This window comes from Erpetoichthys calabaricus, chromosome 16 (genome assembly GCF_900747795.2).
Source record: "Erpetoichthys calabaricus chromosome 16, fErpCal1.3, whole genome shotgun sequence".
Lineage (NCBI taxonomy): Eukaryota > Metazoa > Chordata > Cladistia > Polypteriformes > Polypteridae > Erpetoichthys > Erpetoichthys calabaricus.
Window position 1 is genome coordinate 95,756,231 of NC_041409.2, and position 18,400 is coordinate 95,774,630.

Below are 18,400 nucleotides of genomic sequence, written 5' to 3' on the forward strand. Positions count from 1 at the left end.
TTATTTTTACCATCAAAGTGTTTTTTTGGTGGAATGCTATATAGACCAGTCAGTGGCCACCATTTAGAGATGATACTTGCAACCACAAGAGGTGTTGTGTTTGGCTGAACCTCGAAAGTGCAAATAAATGTAAAACAAGACAAACTGTAGGCAATCAGGAGCCAGCAGATAGCGTGCTGTGACTGCAGGTAAATGAGAAACGTGAGATATTATTAGGGAGTTATGTAAAGGGAATGTTCTGTGTGGTTTAAAAAGGTGCCAGCACCTTTACCTTGGAGATGAAGAAATCAATAAAACGTATCATCTGTAGAATTTACATATAGGAAGTTGCTACGTAACGATGAGATGTGGTGCCAAAGATTTTAAATCTATCTGCATGTCTCCAGACATTATCCATGTGTAAAGATGTGGGGTGTGTTAAGGGTCACACTATTTATCCGCAGCTTGATGTTTTTTTCATAGCTTTTTTCATAGTATATTATGGCCTTGTTGATCATGAATATGAAGTATTTTTTCATATTTGAATCTTTGACTGTGGACCTTGCCCTCTAATTATTTTAGATTATTTCAAGGTTATTGATTATCAAAATGATTTTTTTGTTTACTTTAATTTTCATTCCTGTCCTTGACATCTATCCTACTGTGGACCTCGATCACTGAAAGACAAGCGACCAATTTCTATTACAACTGAAAATATGTTATTTTAATCATTTACATTTAACACTAGAATTACCAAAGCTTACAAAAAAACTCATAAATCCGGCCCACCTTAAATTCCCTTGCACCTCTCCATTCAGCGTCTTTTGTCTTGTAAATGTGTCGCTAAGCCCAAGCAGCAAGCAGCCTGCTATCCCATCCTCACACCGCTACAGAAACTGCAAAAACCTCTCCCAGCTCAAGTCTGTTTATCAGGGAGTGAGGTACCTAGAGCTGTATAGGCTAAAAATTATATTGTTATTTGGAACACATGCATTTCATGTGTTTTGTGTCTGCATTGATCTATGTAAGCGTAGGATGACAGGAAATGCAAGAAATGTTGAACATATGCCTAAAAGACAAACATTTTTCATGTTTTAGTACTTACGACAAATTTTGACATGAAGTGTATAATGTGTGAAGACTGAAGTCCAAATATCAAATAAGCACTTTCACAAAAGGTACAAGTATAACAGAACAAGTGCACTTTATAAGACTATAACCAAAGATAAAGAAATCGGGTTAGTGTGGCTTGTTGTCGTGACTTCTTTGGTAGTATAGCAGTAAGAACGGCTGACTCCTTTCAAAAAGTCGCCGGTTCAAGTCTTCACATGTCCCAGAAAAAATGTTTTGAGTAGTGAGCTGCTCTTATTGTTACTATTATACAATAAAAACATACATTTGATTTGAGTCTGTAACAGCTAGTGTAAATGTTTGGTACTGGTAAAGGTTAGCATTTTTTATTTCATTTTATTCTCTTAGTCACATTCATGCTCGCCCCGATCTGACACTGCTGTTTTCAAATAAAGACGAGCTATAACAGAGGTGAACTCAGATCAGAGAAAGAGAACAGAAGCCCATCCCGCAAGAAACATCCACTCACATATAAGAACAACACAGCTGCACCATCTGCAGTTACAGACTCTTCAGTACGCCAGCGACTCTCCACGCTAGTGTTTATAGTAGATGTGGGCGGTGTATGTGCCCAAAAAAGAAGTCTAACTGCATTCTCGTACCATTGCTCGCATACTGAAGTGTCAGCAGGCATTTTTCATGGCATTACATGTGTAATTTATGAGCATACCCTTGTCGATCAAACATAGAAATCTCTGCAGTCTATTTGTGACTTTAAATAAATCAAGGTAAATAACATTCTATCTGGCTTTAATATAAGTAACATATAAATGTTTTTTATGTAAAGACCATCACAAAACATAATCCCAAACAGGAGTTTGCACAATACGTTGGCGAGCTCTGTAAGCCGGACAGGTGTGGGGCAGACTGACTGGCTGGATGACGCTGGACCTTGTCCTGCATTGAAAGGGTGCAGCACACAATATTAAATTGGACACATTCCCCTTTATCATCGCAGATCAGTTTAAATACCTAGGAGTAAACATCACAAGTAGACATAAAGCTCTATATCAACAAAATGTTGATGTCTGCATGGAAGAAATTAAGCAAGACTTGCATAGATGGTCTACCCTTCATCTCAGTTTAGCTGGAAGAATGAACGCTGTCAGGATGAATATCCTTCCTAAGCTTCTTTTCTATTTCAAAGCATATACATCAATAAATCATTTGTTAAGAAGTTAGATTCAATCATAACCTCATTTATTTGGAATTGAAAACATCCACATATCCAAAGGGCAACCCTACAAAGACCTAAGGCAGAAGGTGACATGGCTCTACCTAACTTTCAGTTTTATTACTGGGTGGCAAATATGCAAACTATAAAAACCTGGGCATTGACACAAATAGATGAACTTACACAGTTTTGGCCCACAATAGAAATAAAATCCTGCAGTACTTCTTTATATTCCTTGCTTTGTACCTCAGTAAATACAAGTCATTCAGAATATGGAACCAATGTAGGAAGTACTTCAAGACAGAGAAGCTTTTAACTGTGGCACCTCTGCATGAGAACCACCTTTCTCCACCCTCTCAAACGTACACAGTTTTGAATGTCTGGAAAACATTCGGGATTAAATCATTTGGAGATCTGTACATAGACAATGTCTTCGCAATTACACTCCAAATTTAACTTTACAGAAACACATTTCTTTCACTATCTTCAAATTAGAAACTTTGCTAAACAAAACCTGGCCAATTTTCCTCTTCTCCCACCTACCTCTATTCCTCTATTCTAAATATTGATCCATCTTGAGGACTCAGACAGCATTTCTGTAATATATAAAAATATTTTAAAGTTCCTCTCTTTCAAAGATCCCAGAGTAAAAGGATCTCTCAATCAACATCTCAGAAAAGCAGTTGAAGGCCAGCAATGCACAGAATTCACTCGCGCTCCATATGCACAAAGCATACAATTATTCAACTTAAAATCATCTGTCGAGCACATCTGTCTCATTTAAAATTGTCCAGAATGTTTCCAGGGCAGGATCCAACCTGTGAACATTGCAATCAAGTTCCAGCCTCACTGGACCACATTTTTTGGGCCTGCAACAAATTAACATAATTTTGGACAAAAATCTTGAAATGTCTTTCAGACAACCTTGGTGTCTCAATCCCTCCTAATACATTAACAGTTTTGTTTGGTGGGCTCACAGAGGGGCTTGTAGTGGAGATGGACAACCAAACTCTGATTGTCTTTACTACACTATTGGCACGTAGACTCATTTTGTTCAGCTGGAAGAATCCTAACTCTCCTCTTTTCAGTCATTTGAGTAACTGATCTATATTAATTAATAAAAGGCAAAGCCCTCACTGACTCACTGACTGACTGACTGACTGACTGACTCACTCATCACTAATTGTACATCTTCCCGTGTAGGTGGAAGGCTAAAATTTGGCAGGCTCATTCCTTACAGCTTACTTACAAAAGTTAGGCAGGTTTCATTTCGAAATTCAATGCGTAATGGTCATAACTGGAACCTCATTTTTGACAATATACTGTAATGGACGGCAGCTTGATGGCCGTGGGAGGCGGAGTTGAGTGTCACATCATCACGCCTCCCACGTAATCACGTGAAAAGACTGTGAACTCAGTAGGGAGAAATGAAGGAAGAGCCGCAAACAGCGAAGAACAAAAAATTAATTAAACAATTGAGAAGGGAGCGAGTGAAGCATACAAGCATCTTCATAAGGGAAACAAAGCACGGTGTAAAACGTAAGTTTAAATTAAGTTTATTGAAACGCTCCCGTTGCGGACTGCAATAACATATTCGCGAGATAAAAGAACGCAGTAGGGAGAAATGAAGGAAGAGCCGCAAACAGCGAAGAACAAAAAATTCATTAAACAATTGAGAAGGGAGCGAAACAATAAGAAGCCAGCGAGTGAAGCATACAAGCATGTTCATAAGGGAAACAAAGCACGGTGTAAAACGTAAGTTTAAATCTATACATATTAATAAAAGGCAAAGCCCTCACTGACTCACTGACTGACTGATTGACTGACTGACTGACTCACTCATCACTAATTCTCGAACTTCCCGTGTAGGTGGAAGGCTGAAATTTGGCAGGCTCATTCCTTACAGCTTACTTACAAAAGTTAGGCAGGTTTCATTTCGAAATTCTACGCGTAATGGTCATAACTGGAACATATTTTTTGTCCATATACTGTAATGGAGGAGGCGGAGTCACATATCGCGTCATCACGCCTCCTACGTAATCACGTGAACTAAAAACAAGGAAGAGATTTACAGCACGAGTCAAACGCGGGAACGAAGGTAAATGACGTTAATTTTTGACTGTCTTTTAATACTGTGTAAGCATACATATTAACACATGTGCAATTAAACGTGTGCATTTACGGGGTGATTTCTCAGGTTTAAAAGCTCGCCTTTTACTAAAAAGGTAAATGCAAAACTATTTTCAATCATTCTATGATCTGCTTCTCACAACTGAAGGCACCGTGGCTGATGGTAAATGACGTTAATTTTTGAGTGTCTTTTAATACTGTGTAAGCATACATATTAACATGTGCAATTAAACGTGTGCATTTACGGGGTGATTTCTCAGGCTTAAAAGCTCGCCTTTTATCAAACGCGGGAACAAAGGTAAATCACGTTCTTCACTGTCTGTTAATATTGTGTAACCATACATATTAACACATGTGCAATTAAACGTTTGCATTTACGGGGTGATTTCTCAGGCTTAAAAGCTCGCTTTTTACTAAAAAGGTAAATGCAAAACTATTTTCAATCATTCTATGATCTGCTTCTCACAACTGAAGGCACCGTGGCTGATGTTACGTCACTTGCTGTCCAACCATAAGTGTTACCTGCTAGGTAACCGGACACTCACTTCACTCCCTTTCGGGAATCGAACCTCTGAGGTTTTCTTTTGTTCTTAATTAAAATTTAAAAGCAATACTTCACCGCTGCTAAGCCCCTCTAGCGCTGATGTCCGAGGTTCGATTACCGAAAGCAAGTGCAGTGAGTGTGTAATTACATTCACGGCATTCGTAGTCTGATTCACAATCTGATTGTATGGGTGGTTAGCTACCAGGTAACGCTTATACTTGGCCACCAAGTCAGGTCAAAGTGATCACTCGAGTAAAGGCAGCTTCACAAAAAAACTGATCCTTAACAAACTGTTATTAGTATACTTTCCCTCAATTTAAAAACGTTTTATTTTCTTCTTAATAAAAATTTAAAAGCGGTACTTCGCCGGTGCGAAGCACGTGGATTTGACCGACTGACACATACAGACATATTCATGAGTGCAGGTACTTCGGAAAGAAAGCACCGTGTAAACCTAAAGTTTAAATTAACTTCATAGACCTACAAAAGGTTGCCATTCATTTGAGGCAAGATTGCTTTTCTTCTGTACAACTATACGTTGCATTCTCAAGAGTGTGCTTGCACGGCTTCGGATATACATATATATATATATATATATATATATATATATATATATATATATATATATATATATATGTATGTCTATATATAAATATGTAAGCTTATAAGTACTGCCTTACTTCTCTTTAAGAAAGGAAGATGTAATGATACTTGATTTAAACGATTCCATGTCTTCCTGGGTTTGCGTAGCTTATTGTCAATATCTTTACACCTGTTTTTAACACTTATTTACTGAAACGGGCTTTCACGAAAAAAAGTTAGGGCTTTGCTACAGGATACACCCTCCACAAGTTAAGCAAGTAAAAATAAAATATATATTTCTGTTTTATTTAAACCTTTTAAGTTCGTATGCATAGCCCCATTTGGCTGTTTAATTTTTTTTTTTCTTTCTTCAGTAATATTTAATCTCCTTAAAGAAAAAGAACATATCCATTTTACTTTTTTTGTATCTCTTTAGTAATATTTTAGTGTAAAAGATAACCAGTATTTAAACCTTTTATGTTACTTTATACATTTATTTTACACAATGTTGAAAAATTAATAAGAAAGCTACATATTTTGGCAGCTGCTGCTTTCATTTTCAATGAAATGAAAAAAGCTCTCCAAGAGAAAACGTCAATGAAGAAGAAACAGTTTGCACTATCTAAAAATCAGAAACCCTCATTTATAAAAGTTTGCTGCAGATGACTTAACTGAAAATAAATGAACAGTTCCTATGTGTATAATACATATTTATCTATTTTACTTATGCCTTTATTCCACCAACTTACAACATCTGAGGTACAATTTGTTACATTACTTTTGTTTTTTGCAGCACAGGCAGGTGAAGTGACTTCCTCAGGGTCACACAGTGGTGTCAGTACCACGATTTGAACTGACAAGCTCCGGGTTTGCTGAAATATTACTGAAGAAAGAAAAAAAACAAAAACGGGCAAATGGGGCTATGCATACAAATGTCCATCCGTCCATTATCCAACCTGCTATATCCTAAATACAGGAGCCAATAAGTAGATATGTATATATACAGTATATATATATATATATATATATATATATATATATATATATATGTAGATATGTATGTGTATATATATATATATATATATATATATATATATATATATATATATATATATATATATATATGTAAATGTATGTATGTATATATGTATGTCTATATATATATATATGTCGATATGTAAATTTGTATATGTATATATATGTTTATGTGGATGTGTATATGTGTATATACGTATGTATATGTAGATATGTGTATATGTAGATATGTATATATATATATGTATATGTATATATATGTTTATGTGTGTGTGTGTGTATATTATAAATATAAAAGACAGCAACACTCATAACAATGACAACACAATTACATTGACAATCATGTTACGTTATTTTTAAAATGTTTCCTTTTTTTTTTTCATTACCTCTTTAACACACTACTTCTCCGCTGCGAAACGCGGGTATTTTGCTAGTATGTATATATATATATGTGTCTGTATGTGTATATATATATATATATTTATATATATATATATGTGTGTATGTATGTATGTGTGTATATGTATGTGTATATATATGTTGATATATGTATATATATATATGTGGATGTCTATATGTATATATATATATATATATGTATATATGTTGATATGTGTATATGTAGATATGTATATAAGTATATATGTTTACATAACCACTTGAACACACTACTTCTCCGCTGCGAAGCGCGGGTATTTTGCTAGTGTTATATATTATCTAAAATTGGAAAAATCCAATTCTCACTTAAAGGATCTGTACAAAACTTTTTTAAAACCTGGCAGAATTTAATCAATAACATTTTAGAATAAGCATTTAAATTGAGGAAGTGGATTCTCTTCCGCTATTTATTTTTTATTTATTTACTTACAGTCTTTTTCCTACTATTAATGTTTTACTCTGTTGGCCCAGCTCTTTCTCATGGGTTGGGGTTGATTTGTTTCAAACCAAGTTTTGTAAAACTTGACTTATTTGTATGGAATGTCATTTGATTTTAATAAAATCAATAAAATCCAAAAAAAAAACTCTTTGAGAAATGTATACTGTAGTGCCGAGATTAGCGCTGCTGCCTCACAGGTCCGGAATCCTGGGTTTAAATCCCAACCCTTGAGCCTCAGCAGTCTGCAGAGTCCTTTACGCCTGGACAAACTGGTGAGAAGGCAGGCTCTATTGTTGGCATGGAGCTGGACAGTTTAACATCTGTGGCAGAGCGAAGGGCACTCAGCAGGCTCCTATCAATTATGGAGAACCCACTGCATCCACTAAATAGTATCATCTCCAGACAGAAGAGCAGCTTCAGCGACAGACTGCTGTCACTGTTCTGCTCCACTGACAGATTGAGGAGATCGTTCCTCCCCCAAACTATGCGACTCTTTAATTCCACCCGGGGGGGTAAACGTTAACATTTAACATTATACATAGTTATTGTCTGTTTTTCACTTGCATTATTATCATTCTTTAATTTAATATTATTTATTGTATCAGTATGCTGCTGCTGAAGAATGTGAATTTCCCATTGGGATTAATAAAGTATCTATCTATCTATCTATCTATCTATCTATCTATCTATCTATCTATCTATCTATCTATCTATCTATCTATCTATCTATCTATCTATCTATCTATCTATCTATCTTACTGTCTTGTTGGTTTACTTTGCGATACTCCAGTTTTTCTACCACATTCCAAAATTGTGTGTGTTACGTTAATTGGCAAATTTATATTGTACACATGGGAGTGTGAATGTGTATGTTTGTGCAGGACCCTGTTGCGTGGTGCCCTGGCGTCCTATCCAGGTTTGGTTTCCATCTCGTGCCTATCATTTCCTAAATAGGCAAAATAGTTGGAAGGGGATTGGATGAGTTCTTAAACTTTCTAATTTTATTTTCCAACCCAGACTTACATGTTCACTACAATTGTGTTCACATTTGTAAAACTGGTCGATTATCACTATAAAGGAAACAAAACATTCATAGCCAAATAAGATTACCGTAGATACTCGCCTATATTAGTCGACCTCGCAGATAAGTTGAGTGTATTGTTTAAGCCGAAAATTATGAAATTTGTTATGACCCGCGTATAAGTCGAGGGTAAAACTTGACAGCCTATCAAATTCTTTGAATTTCATAATTATACCCAATGTACCTGGGCCCAGACTTTCAACATTTTAATCTTTGAAGAATTTTAGAAAGCCAAAATTAAAACTCCAAAAACATTTTTATTTATTTACTTAGAGTTAGAATATTTCAAATAAATTCGTATTCAAGTCCCTCACATATAATAAAGTGGCCCTAAGTGTCTTCTTCAAATCCTTCAAAGTCTGATTCATCGTCATCAGAATGTCCGAATAAAACGTGAAAGTCTTCTTCTGTGACGTCGTCGGCATAAACATCGTCCTCTTCGCTGTCGCCATCTGTTGTATCATCTGCTGCTGATTCTTTGTCTTCATAGATGGCATAATCTTCTGATCCATCCATAGCATTACTGATGCCGTATTTCAAGAACAATTTTTTGATCATTTCTGGTGGAATTGAGTCCCAAGCTTCCTTTACCCATTTAGCTACCAAATCAATGTCTGGTTTCTTCAAATTCCCTCCGTTTGTTAATTTTACTTCTCCAGAACACATCCACTGCTGCCACATGCTGCGTACTCTGTCCTTGAATGGCTTGTTCAAACAAACATCTAATGGCTGGAGCATCGATGTCAATCCGCCGGGAATAACAGCTAACGTAGTAGCCATTTTCCTGGCTTCATCTTTCATATCCTCTGATGTATGAGCGCGGAACATGTCCCACACCAAAAGTGACGGGCGTTTACTTTGCCCTGCTCCTGATCGCCTAGCCCACACATCTTGAAGCCACAATTTCGTTCCAGCCTCATCCATCCAGCCTTTGGGGTGTACAGGAACAGTAATGCCTGCAGGAAATTTTATGTTCTTTGGGAACGACTTCCTCTTGAATATTATCGTTGGGCGTAGCTTTGTACCATCTGCCAAGCAAGAGAGGACAACGGTGAAATGGGTTTTTTCATGGCCCGTTGACTTAATAAGTACGGTCTTCTCACCAATACCTGCTACAGTTCGATTCCCCAGCATATCAAATGTCATTGGCATTTCATCCATGTTACCAATGTTACTGAGATCAAAGTCATGCCTTTGTCTTTGCTTGATAATAAATTTATGAAAGGAACTGACCTTTTCTTCTAGATCTTTCGGCAGCTTCTGCGCAATTTTTGTTCGCTGAAGAAGGCACAGCCCATATCTGTTCATAAACCACGTACACCAGCCAGCCGATGCTTGAAATTTCAACAAAGGCTTACCATCGATCGTTAAATACTTTCCTTCTTTTGCCAATTGAAGTGCCTGTAACTGAATCCTCGAACGAGTCACAATGTATCCATTTTGCTTGCATTCCACTACCCAGTCATTCAAATCCTTTTCCAGTCCACTGAAAGGTGAAAGTCCAAAACTCAATGCTTTCTTAGACTTTGGCATTGCTTGTAGAGAAGACTTATTTTTTATCCAATCTCTTACAAGTTTTTCGCTAACGCAAAACTCTCTGCCAGTCACACAATTATTGGTTTCTTCAACACGCTGAATAACTTTCAGTTTGAACGATGCGGTATACGATGCTCTTGTCTTCTTTTCAGAATTCATGATTGTACCGGTAAGAAGTTTAACTTAATATATTGATATATTTTACTAATAAACTGCAATTAAATATACGTAGGCTAATAATGCAGAGCATGTGGGGTCTTCAAGCTTCTTCCAGAAACAATTCAATGCAAATTTAATAAAGAGCTGCAAAACGTTGCGCCAAATGAATGTTGAGTGTATGTTGCCGGTTACCGCCATCTACTGGCAGCTAATGGTATGTTTGTTGTCCAAAACCTGCAAAAGCTAATGCTCAAATTCAAGTACGGTATTTCACAGTTTAAACAATTATTTAATGAAATTAGTGTAGCCCCGTGGATAAGTCGACTCTGTGTTTTTGAAAGAATTTTAAGGCATAAATTTTTCGACTTATACGCGAGTATCTACGGTACTTTGATTATTCAAATTGATATACGTTTATCTTGGAAGACTCACCTGGCCTTCTTACAGTTAAAGCATGGAAAACCTGCAGTTTAAAAAGATAAAAAACAAATATTCAAAACCCAGTGAATTTTCAGATGTTCTTTGACATCCAAGAAAACTTAAACCAACTTGCAAAGGAGCAACCAAATGGACACAGCGGTACTAACAGTAAGTGTGTAATTACTGCTGAAGAACACATTGAAGCTGAACTTACAGAAATGCACAGTGGGACGCTTCACAAGCAGTTACTGTCAACTTCTTCTTTGGTATCTCCTTTAATTATCTGTTCTTTACCTTTTTTTGCAAGGGCCTCTTGTGCATGCTGCTGACTAAAAGACCCTTTCACTTTCCAGACCCCCTTGAATTTCACCCCACAAAATATTTTTCATTGAGACCCTGAGCTCCAGTGTTTCAGTCTCTTCAGCACTCAAGTCCAGTGCTGCTTCAGTGAGAACGGGGGGACACTACTAAACAAACAGCGCCCCCCAGTGGGGTGTGAGGGTATGTGCTGTCCACTCACCTTCAGTCATCTGATATACGACAAGTACCGGCAGAAGCATCAAAAGAAACAGACCGGCTCTGAGAATGAATGAAAACATCAATGGAAAAGACTCTGGAGAGACAGAAAAAGAGAGAAAAGTCACAAAGTCACCAAGAGAAGAAGCAAATCTTCCAGACATGGTGTGCATGTTTTTTAAAATAAGAATTTTACAATGATAGTCTGCATTGATTTATTTAGCTCAGCTTTTAAATATCCAATGCTTTAAAAAGGTATTCCATTTACAACTCTCATTTCACCTCTTGATGTCTTGTATTTTCAAATTAAATACATTAAATTTGAAAATACATGTGGCATGCAGATAAATGTACAGTAACAATAACCAGCAGTCTTTAAAATGAACATTTACAGTGCTGAGATATGTAATAGTCAATAATCAGATACTTGGTCTGATTTAAGAATTAGGTTTAAAAATAATTTGAGTGTATCTCTTCATTTTAATGACTGGCTGAAATTTTTTATACTGTGTCAGATTTTTCTTCTGTGATCCATAAACCTCTGAGGACTTGGCCCACCTGTAAGTTGTGCCCTCATATAAATTCGGCCTTAGTAAATGACAAGGGTTATGCTAAGTAAGATACGACCTGCAAACAGAGAGAAGTTGAGAAGGTCGCTCTGTTAAAATCACATTGTTTCCTTTACACACTCGTCACCCTGGTTCATCCCTGAACTACACGCCATGAAAGCGCATGGCAGTCAATCAGAATGTCTCTATAAAAAGACTGACAGCTCTTTCTGTACATGCAGACATTTATAAAGAAATCCTGGATTCATAGAGGAAAGACATTTCCAAGGCTATTTCTCTAACATTATTAATAATAGTGAGGGAATCCACGTGTTTTATTTTCCACCAGTCAGAAACTCTTGCAACCATGAAAATATTCCATCAATATCTTCTTCATCTGTTATTTGTCAAAAAATAACAAATATTTTCTTTAGAAAGTCAATCCATCCATCAAGATCTTGGACCATCCATCACCATAACTAAACCTTCATCATCTGTAAGATTTGGAGCTGAGAGCAGTCCTGACCACAATATCAGTGCACTTGTTCTGGTCGACTCTTTTTTTGTCAGTGAGCCTGTTGAAAAAAACCCTTCATCTTCTTACTGGACCCCACGCCTGCTGCCTTAGTCAAGATTCGTAGGCCTGTTCTATTTACTCGTGTAGTAGACATTGCTAAAATGTCTCTTGTATCTGGGATTGTAAGGACTTGATCAAGATGAATCCTCTAATTATAGACACATTTCCAACATTACATTTTTGAATAAGGTGCTGGAACGTCAGACCTAATGTCTTGTTTGGAAAGGCACCAGGGGTCTCATGTATAAATGGTGCGTATGTACAAAAATGTTGCATATGCCCGTTTTCATGCTCATTTTGAGAATTAAAAAAAAATAAACTTGGCGTAAAGCCACACACAATTCAAGGCAGCCTTCCACCTTGTGTACGCACGTTTCTGCTCGGTTTAGCAAAGTGGCGGCACCCAGCGTCAAATTAGTGCTAGTGTTTCTGTGGTCTGCTTTTCTTTTTTATGAAATACACAGAAATTAATTGCATATCGTTTACAAATTTAATTCACTTGATTGTAATTATTGTGTCACAATATAATGGTGCACGGAATGGCCAAACTATTCCAGCTACCATGGCAGTTTCACCATTGCTAGAAGACATCGCAAATGGAAGAGTTAGAAGAGGGCGCGTATTTATGGATTATGATGACTGGCTTCTAAATTGATTTCGATTACAATTTTGGAGTTAAAGTTTGCTGAACTGACGCCGGCTTTACAAAGGTAGACTTTGAGGAATTGTGCTCTACCTGCTGCTTTGCAAGCAGCTTTTGTAATATTGTCTGAAACATAATAAGCAGACAGCAGGCTGCAACTCGCATTTTCGTATCGACTGTGATATCTGATTACTTCTTTTTTATTTTGTGGACTGTCCGAGATTCTGATCTTAACCTTCCCAGTGTCTCAACCATGCTTCTGTTGCTTATATCACTGCTTAAGACAAAGAATAGTACGTTTTTCCTTCCCTCCACTATGCATTTGCTGAATTTCTTCTTTTGTTCATGTGCTTTTGTCATTGTCTTTTACCAAACACTAAACAGAAGATGATATTTATATTGATTTGCATATTGAAATTATGAAGCCAGAATTGAAGGTGTGATGATGAATGTTGTTAGTGCATTTGCACTGCAAGTTGGGTGTGCGATGCATGAGAATGAAGATTTCTGGAGTGAGCTGGAAGAAGTGATGGACATTATACCCAAGGGACACAGAGTGGTGATTGAAGCAGATTTCAATGAACATGTTGGTGAAGAGAACAGAGGGGATGTGGTGGTAATGTGTAGGTATGATGTCAAGGAGAAGAACGAAGAAGGTCAGATGATAGTAGATTTTGTGAAAGGGATGGACATGGCTGTGGTAAATTCTGTATTTTAAAAAGAGGGAGGAACATAGGGTGACGTACAAGATTGATGAAAGATGGACACAGGTAGATGCACACAGGTAGATTATATCCTATGCAGAAGGGTCAATCTGAAGGAGATTGAAGACTTCAAAGCGGTGGCAAGGGAAAGTATAGTTAGGCAGCATACGATGGTGGTCTGTTGGATGACTTTGGAGATCAAGAAGAAGAGGAGAGTAAGGTTAGAGCCATGGATCAAATGGTGGGATTGAAAAAGAAAGACTGTAAGGTTGAGATTAGGGAGGAGATAAGACAGGCACTGGGTGGCAGTGAAGAGCTACCAGACAGTTGGGAAACTACAGCAGAAGTATTAAGGGGGACGGCAAGAAGGGTGCTGGGCATGACATTTGGACAGAGGAAGGAGGAAAAGAAAACCTAATGGTGGAATAGGGAAGTGCAGGAGAATATACAGAGGAGGAGGTAGGTGAAGAAGTGGGATAGTCAGAGAGATGTAGAAAGTAGATAGGAGGACAAGGAGTTAAGGTGTAAGGTGAAGAGAGAGGTGGCGAAGGCTAATGGAAAGGCATATGATGAGTTTCATCAGACGTTGGACACTACTAAGGAGGGGGAAAAGGACCTCTTCTGATTGGCTACAGAGAGGGACCAAACTGGGAAAGATGTTCAGCAGGCTAGGGTGATAAGAGATAAAGACAGAAACGTACTCACAAGTTAGGAGAGTGTGTTGAGCAGATGGTAAGAGTACTTTGAGAGGCTGATGAATGATGAGAATGAGAGAGAGAGATGGTCAGATGATGTGGTGATAGTGAATAAGGAAGTGCAATGGATTAGCAATGAAGAAGTAAGGACATAAATGAAGACAATGAAGAATGGAAAGGCCGCTGGTCCAAATGACATACCTGTGGAAGCATTGAGGTGTTTAGGAGAGATGGCACTGGAGTTTTGTTTTGTTTAATGGAATCTTGAAAAGTGAGAAGATGACTGAGGAGTGGATAAGAAGTGTACCGGTACTGACTTTAAGAATAGGAGATATGTGCAGAGCTGTAGTATCTTCAGAACAATAAAATGAATGAGCCACAGCATGAAGTAATAGGAAAGAGTAGTGGAAGCTCGGTTAAGAAGTGAGGTGATGATTAGTGAGCAGCAGTATGGTTTCATGCCAAGAAAGAGCACCACAGATGCGAAGTTTGTTCTGAGGGTGTTGATATAAAAGTATAGAGAAGGCCAGAAGGAGCTGCATTGTGTCTTTGTGGACCAGTGTTTCTTAAACTATGTGTTGCAGACATTGTTAGTGATGTTAGTTTGAAAAGCTGAAACAAAATCGATGGGTGTAGCACAATTTCTTGGATGTTATGAAGGGTGAGTGAATAGGGGTGTACATATATGTGGTGTACTAAAAGCAGTGTCAGTGGCCATGAACAACTTGTGAGTGCTTCATCGCATGTGCCCTGTTAGAGTCCGTTAAATCTAAATCTCTAGAGGAGCTGCAAAGCACATTTTATATGAAATTTAACGTTTCAATGATATAGAATTCCTTCTCGTCACACTGCTTATAAGTGGTTTGATAAGTTTCAGTCTCTTGCTGAAGAACATGTTTCTTGGACCATTGAGAACTTTAAGAGTTGCAGGAAATATCCAAAGGCTGAGACAACCTGTAGACATTCAGCAGGATGTCAGTCAGTAGTATTAATATTAAGCAGTTCAACAAGGTATTCATTAAGATTTATCCTGTCACAATATGAAATACAAATATTGTGGGCATTTTTAGGAATAATTGGTCTACTTTTTTAACTCGTTTTGAAAGAGATATTTATTTCGAAATAATGTTATTGAAGGCAAAGTAAATCAACTGCATCAATGAATTGTTTTTTGACTACTTTGTTCATTATGCAGTGCCATGAATCAAGTAAGTTACATAGTCATTCAAACAATTCTTTTATAAATCCTCATATATTTGTACCGCACCATAAAAATTGAATTCACTCAACTCTTACACCAAATATTGACACTGGTAGTGATGACCCTCAGGAATCTTTTCCCTGTTTTGATTAATAATGTTTGTTTTATTAACACTACATTTCTTTGCACTTTTTCCTTTTAATAACATTTATATAATAAACACACTTGACACACCACTGTTATTTGTCTATTTAAGGCTCAACTGTTATTATGATAATAATCCTCTTCTTGGGTCCCAGTAGGGTACTGATTTCCTTTATTGGGTCCTCACATTAAGAAGTTGCAGAACTCCTGAGATAAATTAATTAAAATGCAAGTCAGTTAAAACCAAGACAACACAGTCTAGCAGCAGTAACTGGATAGCAATGGAGAAAATGGCTGACATGAAAACCTGCAGCCATTACAGCTCTCCAAGATCTGAGGTTGATACCCCTGAGTTAGGTGAAGGTCACATCACATGTCTGGAGCCCACCATGTAGCATTACAGAATATTCTGAACAGTTTATTCTTTTTCTTATGTTAATGTCATTAAAAAAGAACATGAAATGGTAGAAGTCAGGACAAACAGTGAGAAAGACAGAGACAGAGACTTGGATAGTGGAGGAGACGCCTGCACTCACCTCTCACTGTCACCTGCACTCGCTCACTTGTTTTCTTCTCAGTCTTCTTCCCTTCTGCCTCCACCTCACACCAGTAACTGCCGGACGTCTCTGGTAGAGCTGATGGAATTGTGAACTCCGACTCTGAAGCTGCTTGATTCACAGACTCCTCGTCTCTGTAGAATTTGTACCTCAGTTGTGTCCCCTGCAATCGACTCTCAGACTGACACCTCAGGGTCACATTGTCCCCTTGCCACAATGTGGTACTGGGGTGGACTGTCAGGGTGGGCTTGGTGAACAGCTCTGTGGAGATTAAGAGAGGAGAAAAACAATAAACAGGATAAGTAACTAAAATAATCATGAAAATTACACAATTAAAAAATAAATTAAAAATCATCTTTAATGTTGATGTTTGACATAACAAAATCACCTTCTGTACGTGTCTGAGCTTCACTGCTCCAAGTAAAACGATTTAAAGTAAAAAAAACAAAACATGTTTGATAAGAAGAAAGTACAATTTATAACAAAAACTTAGTGGATTTGCTGATTTTAATCACATTCTTTTGGTATTCTATGCTTGGCACATCAGAGTGCTTATCAAGTAACATTTAAAAAAGCATGCATTTGATTTTATTTTATAAAATTAAGAATGTAAACTGCATTCATTTGTACAGATCAAAAAACACGCCTTCCGTCACTTGGCTCCTTGTTCAGCTCTTAACTGTCATGTCTTCTGTTCTGAATTTACGTGTCCATTATGTGTTTGTGTGGATTTCCTTCAGGGTATCACATCAATCTGCATTGTTATGGTGGGCTGGCGTCCCCTCCAGGGCTGATTTCTGTCCTGCCCCCCAATATTAATGTTCACTCCCTGAAGTTCTGGGCTGGAGAAGAAGAAATGAATGAAAGAATGAAATGTGTGCCCTCTCACTTTCTTTGCTAATGTGCTGAAAACATTTTTCTTTAACGCTGAAAACCTCACATTAGTAATGTCTGAAGATGACGTGTTCCTCTCTACCTCACATGTCACCACTGACCCATTAAATGAGCTCCACTTGTGAGATGTTATGTTGAGAGAATCAGAGTTAGAGTGATAAAAAATAGGAATTTAAAAAGTGACTAAATTCAAGAAAAGGTTAAAAATAAAAACAAGCCAGATATTCTAAAGAATACACAGATTGATTAATTTACAATTCATATTTCCATTGTAGCGCAATCCACATTTTATCACTTTCTACATTAGCAGTTTTTATCATTTCTGATTGTATGTATGTTTTTGCATTTTCTTTTCATTTTTCAATTTTCTTAATTAAATGTGCAGTCAACATTCTCTCATTTTTTTTTCCAGTTGTTTTATTCCACTCAATTAGGTGTACGGACCTCATTACAGCAACGTCACTCACGAGGCAGGATGGACCCCCGTACAAGACACCAGTGCATCACAAGGGCAAACATTCATACACACGCACACACACACATACCAACACAGCCACGCACACACACACACACACACACACACACACACACACAGAGGCTCTGTTTCCTCCATTCACCAATTCCCTGAATTTTCTTAGTCCAGTTTTAATGTTATGGTGAGCTTTAGCCTCTCAGCGCCATCAGGGCTAATTCACTACTCAGGACTCAGTCCATTATAGGGTACAATGACTTTCAACAAGCAAACTGACCAAATCTCTAGAATATGAGAGGATTACTGTGACCACTCCTGACCTTCCTGTAGTCACACACTCACTGTTAACAATCAGAGGATTAGGGAAAAACTAAGCACAAAAATGACATTAATGGTGAAAACTCCACACAGACAGTGAAGAGATCAGGACTGACACCTGAGCCCCTCGAGTTCTGGAGAAGAAGCACCAGCCATTGTGCCACCAGGCCTTTAGTCAGGTCTTTCAGTTTTATTGCAATTTCACTTTTGAAAGAGAGAGAGGCTTCTTTACAACTGACCAGTACCCTGGAGTTTTTAAATTGCAACTCAAATGGATGTTCATTAAAATGTGTTTTAAACTTGATATTCTGCTGATTTGTCTAAATAGTAAGCTGATTCACAAGATGTAGACGATGCTGCTGTCTCAATCAGAAGGGATGATCCTGGTGCTGCTGGATTTGAGCACATTGACGTTTATTTGCCACAGCAACACCACATGTGGGTAATGAGGCCATCACCTCAGGTGACACTTTGTTAAGGGTT

At 37.6% G+C, this 18,400-nt stretch overlaps 1 protein-coding gene across 1 annotated transcript in view; it reads right to left on the bottom strand.

Moving 5' to 3' along the window:
- The window catches only part of LOC114642591 (Fc receptor-like protein 5), a 183,924-nt gene that overhangs the window by 44,126 nt on the left and 121,398 nt on the right, over positions 1 to 18,400 (bottom strand). The window contains exon 7 of the mRNA XM_051919755.1: positions 16,383 to 16,494. Coding sequence (XP_051775715.1) covers positions 16,383 to 16,494 — 112 coding nt within the window. The remainder of the gene's footprint in view (positions 1 to 16,382; positions 16,495 to 18,400) is intronic.